This window comes from Lytechinus variegatus, chromosome 19, assembly GCF_018143015.1.
Source record: "Lytechinus variegatus isolate NC3 chromosome 19, Lvar_3.0, whole genome shotgun sequence".
Taxonomy (NCBI): Eukaryota; Metazoa; Echinodermata; class Echinoidea; order Temnopleuroida; family Toxopneustidae; genus Lytechinus; species Lytechinus variegatus.
The window spans coordinates 7579263-7590372 of record NC_054758.1 but is presented as its reverse complement, the minus strand read 5'-3'; the positions used below and the strand labels follow the sequence as shown (position 1 = coordinate 7590372).

The 11110-nt window shown below is 37.5% G+C and overlaps 1 protein-coding gene across 2 annotated transcripts; it reads right to left on the bottom strand.

The window, feature by feature from the left end:
- Positions 1–3788: 3788 nt before the first annotated feature.
- On the bottom strand, positions 3789–11083 carry LOC121405918 (NADH dehydrogenase [ubiquinone] 1 beta subcomplex subunit 8, mitochondrial-like). Of its 2 annotated transcripts, none has more exons than XM_041596912.1 (6): positions 10978–11083; positions 7617–7831; positions 7176–7246; positions 5181–5271; positions 4054–4213; positions 3789–4021 (listed from the first exon to the last, which is right to left on the bottom strand). In XM_041596912.1, the coding sequence occupies exons 1-5, from the start codon at positions 11060–11062 to the stop codon at positions 4109–4111; spliced, it is 567 nt and encodes a 188-aa protein (XP_041452846.1). In that variant the 5' UTR covers positions 11063–11083; the 3' UTR covers positions 3789–4021; positions 4054–4108. The 2 variants fall into 2 exon arrangements, with proteins under 2 accessions (XP_041452846.1, XP_041452847.1); XM_041596913.1 differs by having other exon boundaries at positions 3789–4024; positions 4057–4213.
- Positions 11084–11110: the final 27 nt, after the last annotated feature.

Below are 11110 nucleotides of genomic sequence, written 5' to 3'. Positions count from 1 at the left end.
TTTATATGTTTTACCACACAAAACATGTATATAGGACAATAAGTGTCTCTTTGTGGTTGTTTAAGGAACTTGATGAATCGGAATTGTTTATATCTATGATTGTGTTTTGAAATATTATACATGCTATGTTTTGCATTTTGTTTTCATTATTTTCTTTGGGAGAAAAGAAAATATGCAAAAACCACATTTTATATATACTGAAATTTTTCCCTTGTACACTTTTTTTTGCCTTCATAGCAGAACAAGACTATAGGCGCACACATCTAGATCACTTGATCATGGTCAAAGGTAATTTTGGGTCAATGGACACAGTATTTCATCATCATATGAATCTTTTCTTTTGTGAATAATTATTCAATAGCTGTTTTTAAAGTCAACACTGCTGCTATATCGAATCGCGAGACTGACAGCGGCGTTCCACTTTTTTGTTAATGCTTTGTATCATAAAGAGGTTCTTAACAATTCATTTTGTGTACATCTATTCCAACAAAATGTATGGTAATTCTCTCATAATCCTCTCAAAATGAACATTTAGGTGAAAAATAAAGTGTGAAGATGTTCAGGTAATATGATGTGAGTAATTGCATTTTGAAAGCTTAAACTCTTAACCTACAAGAATTGGACTGGCCCTTTACAAAGTCTATGGGAATTAGAGAATACAATAATGTATGTTAACCCATTATCATTGCCACAACTGGCATTTATATCTGACACATGGATGGAGAGAGAACAGGGGGGCGTTTCATCAATATTTTCGTCCGACAAGTTGTCAGATCTGACAACTTTCCTGGATTCTGATTGGTTGAGAAGCACTGTTACTATAGTAACTGTCGGATAAAACAAGTCTTGTCGGATAAAACGTCCGATAAGTCCTTTCATGAAACGCTCCCCAGGTGTGGATTGATGCCTTGTCAGAGGATGCTAGTGCTGGGTTGGGATTCAAACCCATGCCCTTCTGATTACAAGGCTAGTTTCATAACCAGTACACCACCATCCTTCCACTCAATTGCATCAGGGGCCCGTTGCAGAAAGAGTTACAATCAATCGCAACTCTAAAAATCATGCGCAACTTGATCTTCAACCAATCAACAGCGCGCATTTTAGACTTGCGATTGATTTTTTTTTACTTGCGTTTAAACGCAACTCTTTCTGCAACGTGCCCCAGATCATTCTTACAAAGAGTTACGATTGATCCAATCAATCTCTTTCAACTGTATGGAAATCCATCCATGCCATAATTCTTTCAACAGAAAATTTGCACAATCTCGTTATTCAACAAAAAGAATCTCACTGAATCTTCAAGAGAACAATGAATGTATGAATATACATCATATCTAGAAAATATTTTGAACAACTTTGCATTTAAGATGTTGATGTTCTGGCTGTCTATAGTTGTGGTTGATCGGATCAATCACAACTCGTTGTGAGACGGGGTCCAGGTTAGCCTGATCCAGAGGCTTTTTTGTGTGTGTTATGGGGCATCGCAAGAAACTTGTGATCAATTGCGAGTCTCTTTTTGTCCCTAAAATCATTTATAAGTCTTGAAATCAAATTTGCATTTGATTGCTTCCCAAAACAAGGAGTGTAATCTGATTTGCTACAGTTAAAATTGATTTATTTATTTCAAAATTGCAACATGATATTTGCAATTGCAAATATTTTCTTGCAACACCCCCTAAGTCTAGAAAAAAAAATATATATAATTTTTTTTAGGGGGGGCATACATGTATATATTTCATCTGTTTGTATTAAATGTACAAAATTAGGAAATTGTGGTCTTCCAAGATAATGTGTACTGAATAAGTAAATGTTTTTATCATCGATTTGGCGATGAGGACTCATATTGTGAAAAACTAGGTATTCAGTAGGTATACACCTGAATTATCTTGCAATTAAATTGTTTGTAAACCTTTGTTGGTGATTGGTGTTAAGATTTGGATCAAAGTTTGGCTAAGAGAAATAATGCCATTGCTGGGATTTGAACCCACAACCCTCTGTTTCAAAGTCCAAAGGTTTAAAGGTGAAAGTCTGAACCACCAGACTGTAGCCTGAATGTAAATACAACGTATTGTAAAATTTGATCTCTTGGTTCTTATGGCAGGTCTCTTCAGTAAACAAAATTCATTATGGTATTAATTTTTTTTTAAATGATTTTTGTGCTAGATTGTGCTAAAGTTACCTAAAGTTGATTGCTTGTGTTGAGCGTGTGTGTCATTACAAGTTTTATTTTTCCAATCATGAAATAAAAATTAATGAAACTAATGATACAACTTGCTTTTTTCGGTTTCTATCTCCCTCTTGTGTGCAATCTCTATCTCATTCGGAACCCCTCCCCATCTCTTGTCCAACACCTCTCTCCTGTTGCAATGCCCTGCCCCGCCCCTAGCTTCAGTCTGTAATATCTCTTGTCCCTCCCCTATCTCCTGTCACCAATAACTCTTTCCCCCCCTCCCCTCCCTGCTAATATCTCACCATGCCATGCCCCTCTTACCCCGCCCATCCCGCAAAAATCTCTTTTGCCCCTCTCCTCAATCTAAATTTTGTTTAACTCTAGTTGCTCTATTTGCCTTGCCCTAAAAATAAAATTCTCTGCTCCACCCCGTCTGTAAATGCTTACACACGCAACAGCACCACTGATTGAAAAACTTCACCAATCACACAGAAAATTTAATGAACTTTCCATGAAAGTTTTTAATATATATAGCATCTCAAAAGAATCAAATCAACACATCGGTATTGGGAATCGGAGGACGGGGGCCAGCAACAGGACTTCCCCTTGATCAGTTGCTGTACAAGATATTCCTGAACACCAAAGGGCACCCCCATTCATATACAAACATGACATGCACTTTGACATGTTTACCGTCACTCTGAATTCTCTTAACTACCTGGAAAGTATTTCATGAAACAAAGTCGATTTTTCATATTTGTTAAAAGCTACTGAAAAGCTTTGCTAAGAGAAAAATTATCAGTGAATAAAAATCAATGATTATTTGTTTCATGAAAGACTCCCCTGGATGACATCATGACCCTACTCTTCTACACGTTAAAGGCTTCCTTGTACCATACCACTATCTTTACCTTCATAATTTATTAGAATTTCTAACTGAATTTTATATCATAAATGTGGGTCCTGGTGGGTGTTTCATAACGCTGCTCGTAAAGTTACGCACAACTTTACGAACAACTGGAACATGACTTATGCCCTAAATGAATGACGTAGGGATGAACCATTTAGCACAAGGGGTCACCAGTTGTGAGTAAAGTCATTTGTATCTTACAAACAGCTTTATGAAATGCCCACCAGGTAGGTATTTCATAAAGCTGTTACGAACGACTGGTGATCCTTTTTAGGGGCTTATTCAACATCAAAGAAAATTTTGGTGTATATATCATTTACCACAAGAAAGGATCACCAGTCGTTCGTAACTTACAGACTGCTTTATGAAACGCCCACCAGATCCTTCTGATTATCTTCCATTTACACATCAATGGGCAACAAATTGAAGTCCTTTCTACCACTGGCAGTATTGAACAGCCCATCTGTTGGACACCTTTAAACGGGTGTAACTTATAGTGGTGATCTTCTTTGCAAACATACCTGGAAACACCAAATCAATTTTAATAGCTATACACCAATCAAATAGAAATTTTTTTTTCATTGCTTTGACCCTATTGGACTCATTCTGGTCCAAATACAATTCTCTGTTGAAAAGCTATTGCCTTTGTGTATAGTGACTAGGTGGTAAAATGGGGTCTACGCAAAAAAAGATCCTTTTCACAATCCCAAAAGAAACAGTATTAAAGTGTATCATTGACATTACCTGGTGTAAAGGCTTCATGCTCCATATCTGAGATAGAGTCAAAGTATAAGTGCCAACTTGTTGCATGAAATATACCAAATTTACTATTTACAATATGAATGGCTGGCTTGATGCATATTTAGCTTGTAATTCAGGCATCTGTTATTGAAAATTTGATATAGTGTAGGTTTTAATGAAAAAGGGTACTGGCTCTGATAGCAGAGTATTTGAAATCACAATTCCTCTGCTTGCAATAAGGATGTAACTAACAGAAGGCCTTCATGCAGGCATCTGATGGATCCTCATTAACTTGAGCTAGGGAAGGTATAGTGCTTGGGTGTGTCTGGCACGGCGCTTGGATCTCCGCCCTTCTCAATGTAAAGATTGTTGTATGGATATTGCTTAGGGGCCTACAGAGACAAAGAGAAAGAAAGAAATGTAGAGAATTGTTAAAAAAGCACATACACACAGATTGAACAATGTACAAAACTACAACCATTTGAAATAATGAATAATGCAGAAAAAACAAGAGTAGTAAAAAAAAGATTACCCATGGGCAAAGGCTTAAAAAAAGTAAACTTCAATATTGTTAGCCACAGGCATGCAACCCTCACCATAATAAAGAAGAAAATATTGAACCTTCCTTCCTCCATAGTTCACAAGTGGCAAACGGTCCTACCTTATTTAATTTGAATGCTTTGGGAGCAAAAAATAAGACTTAAGAGAGATCTCACAATGCAAAGGATGGCTAAAACAATAATGCTAGCTTTGTTGAATTCGACCAATGAGGTGAGACACGAGAAAATGCATTTCGACCAGACTGCACAAGTTTTTAATTTCCTTTCATTTCAATAAAGTTAAGATTATGAAGGATGGATTATCTACTTTATTGCAAGCTTTAGGGAGAAATCTCTCTCAAAACAAATAGAATTCAACTACAGAAAGGTTTTCCAATGAGGGAGAATTCCGAGTTAGCGATGCAAGTTTAATACCCCCCCTACACAAACATTTTCTCCCCTCCCCAAAGGGGGGTGGAATCAATTCTTCATCACATTTAGAACAGCTTTGATCACATCTGAAAGGATAGAAGGAAGCAGTTTGCTGATTTAGAGAAAATATTACAAACTTCCTTCTATCACCGTACTGCTGTAATACATGTAATTCACTTTCTAGCAGAATATCCGGAATAGATCGATATTTTTTGTATTTTAGAACCTTTTCTTCCTTCATCATTTCTGCATGTGTGTCGTGTGATGAAGACAAGTACAGGTGGAAGGGATATATAATAAAACAAATATTTTTCGGAACAGTAAACTAGATAGAGGAAATATTTATGCTTGATCCCTTTAGTGCTGCAACACATTGTAATTCACTTACCACAGGTAGAAAATATTTGTATTTTTGTCCAAGAATACCAAAGGTTGCTAATGTTGTGAGGATCCCACCGAGTATCATGACTTGCTTGAACCTGTAAATGATGAAATAAAGAATTATGAGAAATATACAAGGGGAATATCACACATGAAAGGGTTGCCATTTAGTTGTTGCTTGATGAAATAATAACAATAATGTTAATATAGAGTATTTGTTAAGCCCCTTTCACAATTGGTGGTGCGACTGCTTACAACCGTTGCAATTCTGTGCAACATATATTGTGACCAAATGATTGCAAACGATCGCACGGGCAATTGTGAAAGTCCCTTAAGGTGCACTTATCCACCTTGTTAGGGGCTCAAAGAACTCATATTACCCTGGCTAAGCTAGTCTACCAATTCCTGTGCTCACAGCTTTCTGAGGGATTACCTCCTGTCACTACCAATCACAACTGGGTTGACGGCAGCACATTATGGATCGATTTCTTGTAGGATATTACGCCCTGACTGGAATTCGAACCCACCATCGTTTCAAGAGACCGATCCACTGAAAAAAAGCTCCATAGAAGGTGACAACCCATCGTCAAAACTTACAAATAAGTAATTCCAAACTATTGGACAAGTCTAAATATTCGCGTTGTGAAAATTTTCGCGCATTTCGCGGCAAGATCGGCGAGCACGAATTTAAAAACACGCGAATTTATGAGCATCTATTTTAATGCAAGTTTTGAACCGCGGTTCAATTGCGTGTATCGTTTTGGCAAAGAGATTGCACAATTTGATCTAAAGAGGGCAGCATTTACGCAAGCAAGCTTGAGCTCCAATATCATGTGCATCGCGAGAATTTGTTCTAAAAGCAATGCGATAATTTTTTAACAGTCGCAGATCGGTATTTAAATTATGATTTTGGTTGAAATATAAATTGCTTTTGCTGTTTGATTGGTGAGTGTTTAGATCTGTTTAGTTTTTGAGAAGACGTTGGGTCGATCGCCCGTGTTTGATTGATCCCATGCACTTCGAATAGCCGTAGTCCCCCCGATCCTTACCCGGTGCTCGGCCGTCTATACCAGGCCAGCAGCTAGCAGCGCCTCCGTTTTGCCTTTCCCGATGTCCGCCCCGCAAAGAAAAGTTGCGCTAAATGTCACAAAGCTCATGATTAGATCAAAACAATGTTGAATTATGCCGCCCTAGAGCTAAAATTATGATCAGAAAATACAATTTCGTTGCTGAAATTTTAATTAAAACCATTCTAAATTGGCAAGAAGGAAGTGACTTTGTGATTATGGAGTGTGCAGTGCGAATTTAAAAACCCGCGAATATGTTTGAAGCCGCCCAAGCGCGAAAAATTAATCCCGCGAAAAGAACAGCGTTTACAGTATTGGACAAGTCTAGTTTTATTCATTTTTATTGAGTATACCATCCTGATGAAATCAATTTGTGGTGTAGGGAGGTTGATTGATAGGAACATTGTAATATTGTACTTTCATCAAAACCACGTATCTGCCCCAGTCAATTTTTTTGTATCATCTAGCTGGTTTAAAACAGGTTTCGTATAATCTGAGCCATTTCATAAAGGACTTGCAACTGTTGTAAACTTGTTATTATGGCAACTACCATGGTAAACTTGATTTTGATTGGCTTCTGAGCCCTGTTACCATGGTAGTTGCCATTATGTACAACACTTGCAAGTACTTTATGAAATGGGCCCCATGTCTAAGATATTGCCTTGAATTAACCAATTATTCCACTTCTAAAAGTCAACTTATAAATACTTGAAAATGTTAGCCCACATGTCTTCTTGATTCACAATATACATTTACATACAACAGCTATTATACCAAATAATAATAATGTCTATGAACATGATCAACGCAAATTATTACATGTTTTGCCCAGGGTATATGGTAGGGTTAGATTGATCAAGATCTTTTGTTTCCATGAAACTGAAATATATTTTGTTCACACTTGACCATCTACACTGAACTCTCAAGATACTTACATGGGGACCTTTCTGTTTTCCTTATATGCATTTGGACGCTGCCTAACGTAGAGATCTTGTTCTATGTGCAACTGTAAGAAGACAAAACAAACGGAACTTTAATAAAATCATAAATGTCTATCCACAGAATTATCAACAATTTCAAGAGATGCGTATTAAGTTAGGCTATACTTCTCTAAAAAATGCTGCTGATAGTATGAAATGTACACATTTCTTCCTAGGTATTAAAGTATAAATTAACAGTACCCAAACTTTCTGGGCAAAATGGAAGTAAAATTATACAAAAAGGCAACAAAAAAATGAAGGTACACCACACACCATGCAAGAGCTATCTTTCCTCAACTTCACTTCGGAAAGATAGCTCAATCCAACCGGCTCCAAAAGTGTCAGTTTGCCCATTACTTTCACCAATGGTTCAATATTATACAAATATATCCTCACCACTTCACCCCAGTTTCTCCTGTCCTCCGGGAAGTCCCAGTCCCCATGCGGGTCTCTATCATCGGCATGCTGATTCTTCATCTTTGGATAGTCACCCCATCCCCAACCGTCATCGGCGTAGGGCTCGTAGTCCTCTATTCTCATGCCGTACTTCTTGGCTGCTGCAGCCCTCTCTTCGGGGGTCTGCGGGTAGGGACCTGGTAAGCTGACATCACCTGTCAATTACAATCACATCAAAGAAAAAATGGCATCGATAAAGCTGCTGAAATTAACAACATTTCTGTAAACCGCCAGCGCATATTATGAATTTTTTTTTCAAATCTTCAGTTCTAAATCCAAATCATGTGGTGTAGATCTAGAATTGAAATAGAGTAAAAAAAATATTACAATTCTACATTTTTTATCCTTAAATCTTGGTTTGATTTTAAGTTTATTATCACTATGATGGTTTTTCATTATGGCCATGCATCTTGATCTCACTCCACAAAAAGGTGGTGGTGTTACGCTTTTTCAATTTTCATTTGGTTTAACATGCGATATCTCAGCTGAACAAAAAGATATTGTCAAGAAATTGGGATCATTTCAAAGGGTCAAAGCTGAATATAAAGTGAACTTTATCATGTCTGTAAAAATGAGCGCAACTGCATCTTAATTTACGACACCCCAATTGGTAAAATAGTGAGGGTGGGTGGGGGGTTAGGAAGCAGAACACTATTTTCCAGTTTCAAATGTAAATAATTTTGCTATACAAGGAGCTAGAGACTTAATATTGGTTTCATTTTAAAGCCTGATGTGATTAGTATAATAAGGCAACACTCTCCACAATTTATTTCAATTAATTAATTGTAATTAACAATAGTTACTAAAAGCAATCACTTCAAGCAATGAAAAATAAATAAAAAAATCTATATGCCTTGAAGTTGAATGAGCTTTTGTTCGTTTGTCAAGAAACAGTCCATCAAAGTCTATACAAGGCCAAGTAAAAAAAGATAGTATTTGATTGTCCGGGTTTTTTGAGAGCGGTGATGAGGGAGGTCCTTGCTATTTGCTATCTTACTATTTTTTTTAAGAACACAGAGGCATTTTCTCAGTCCAATTTTTGACATCAGTGATGAGGGAGGTCCTTACTATTTACTATTTTTTGGCTATTTTTTATTCAAATGATTGTCAGGCCATGTCAAGCTCGAATTATGTGATCGATGTATGCTCAATAGTAATAATAAATGATTAGAAATATATAAATACATATTATTATATATGTATGGAAAATAAAATCTATTGATGTATTATTACTGATGTATACTGGTACTGTATTGTTGTCAAACAGAATGTTCATGTCAAGTGAATAATTTAAACATTTTAATTTATGTAAGGGTAAAAAAAAATGCATGGGGGGCCGGGGGGGGGGTCTTTTTTATTGTCATGGAGTCTTGTTCAATTTTCCAGAGCCAATCTCATTTTTAGCTCTGGGTATGGTTTCGCATCGCAGTTTTCTGGTGCTTGTTCGTTTACATAATGTTTAATACTACTGCTCAATTTTTATTCATTTTTAAAATTGATATTGAATATTAAATCCCTCATTGAATATTCGATGCATTGCCTCCTGACATTAGAAATACAAATTACGTCATTGGAATTGATTTATCTGCGCCATATTTCAAGAGCATGCAACGGATTAGTTCAGATTCAGTAAGCGGGGTCCCCGAAAATGCACTAAAAATGAAGAAATCCGCGATCTTTTCCGAGTTTGCAAACTTTATTTCCTCGCTAATTTATGATGGTATCTTCAAAATCCAATAAAAAAACAAATCAGAATTTTTTTCTTTCTTGCAATTACGGCGATATCGGACTTTGCAATTGTTTTTGAAGTTGCAAGAGAGATCCCAGAGTAATCTTGTGAATTTTTTTGTTATTCAGGAGCCATAAAAATAGTTAATAACAAGAAAATTGATGCTGCAATTAAAAAGGGAAGATGGCGAGGACGAGAAACAACACAATTTTTTTTTTTTTTTTTTTTTTTTTTAGAAAATAGTAAATAGCAAAAATTTTCATGCGGCGGCCAAAAGTGATGCGCGCGAGGACGATCAACTACTTTCTTATTTTACTTGGCCCAATGAAGACTGGAAACTAAACCGACTTGAATTGCGTAACAACAGCTGAGCTGGCCACTGTCTGGGCGCTAACACAGATTCAGACCGGCAAGCTTCCTGTAAATTTTCCCACCAGAAATTGTTCACAAATGTCATAGCAAATCCCTCAATCGCATTTCAAGTTCAATATAGGCCTACAACCTCTTTTCCGAAAATTGTGATTGGGAATAACTGTATTTTGGGTTCGATCTCGACGACATCATTCATAATTGCTCTGCTTGGCTTTGCCATGGCATGTTGACATGTAGCCTAATGGTTGATAATGGACAGAAGTTAGTGACCTGACCAAAACATTCTCTTGCGGCATGCTGGCAGATCGTTCGCTAGGTTCTAATGATTTGGTTGCTAACTTCACCCATATCAAAATTATGGCAAAGGCGATGAGAAATTGAACGATGGCTTTGATCTCGAAGCCGAAATACTGGGTACACTCTGTGTCCATTCGTAATAGTTGGAAAAGCGATGGTCATATTTATTGTTTACTGACCTCGATCTCGAAATGTGACCGAGTCTGAGAGACTTGGCTTGCCAATTTGACAACTAACTTATTTGTGGACAAGAGTCAAGAATAACCGTAACTCATATCTGGGGATTTTTAAATTTAAAAACAATTTCTGACATTTTACTATTTTAATACTATCAAGTATCAATCCCCGGCCCCATTCACCGTTCATGTATTGGTGAGTGAACCAACGCAGTTCAGCAGAACAACCAAAATACAGACTGAACTTCTGAAGCTTGTTTGGGTCTAGGCCTACTCTAATTTGTGTACAATTTCTGAATTCTGGACTTTTTGAAAAATTTGCTCAAACTTTGGCCGGTGGCGGTGCGAAACTGTGCATGTTTCGACATTTTTGGGGGGGTTAAACATTTTTACAAACTTTTCTTCTCCTCTGTATTAGTGAGTGTTAAAAAAATGGCATGACTTGGATCTACAGAGACCGAAGTTTAATTTTGGTCTGTGGCTGGCATAGCCAGTCGATCGCGATCGCCAGCAGCACCGCGGAGCAGCCATGTAGCGCGATATAGCGCCAGTGGCAGTGCCAGGCCGGCTTCTTCAGGCGTTCAGCCGCGCTAGCCGAGACAGCTCGACAACTCAGCGCTCGACCCAATTGGCCATCGCGACAATGGCATGGCTTGAATTCGAATTCACTCTTTTTTAATATCACTCAACTCCAGAAATTGAAAACAAGCTTATGAAAAATAGTTACCGGAAGCATATCTCCCAGTAGACACAGTAAGAACCGATGACAGCCGATCAAACCGGAGACATCGGGCGCACCGAGCCAGCGCCATTTTGAAAGTTTAATCGATCCACCATCGATATCCGTCATCGATAGCCGG

Excerpts from the sequence above, each read along its gene's own strand:
- LOC121405918 (XM_041596912.1), bottom strand. The coding sequence starts at position 11,062 with ATGGCGCTGGCTCGGTGCGCCCGATGTCTCCGGTTTGATCGGCTGTCA. Across the intron at positions 7,832-10,977 it reads TACTGGGAGATATGCTTCCG|GTGATGTCAGCTTACCAGGT; the intron begins GTAACTATTTTT and ends TGTAATTGACAG. Across the intron at positions 4,214-5,180 it reads ACAAATATTTTCTACCTGTG|GCCCCTAAGCAATATCCATA; the intron begins GTAAGTGAATTA and ends TTGTCTCTGTAG.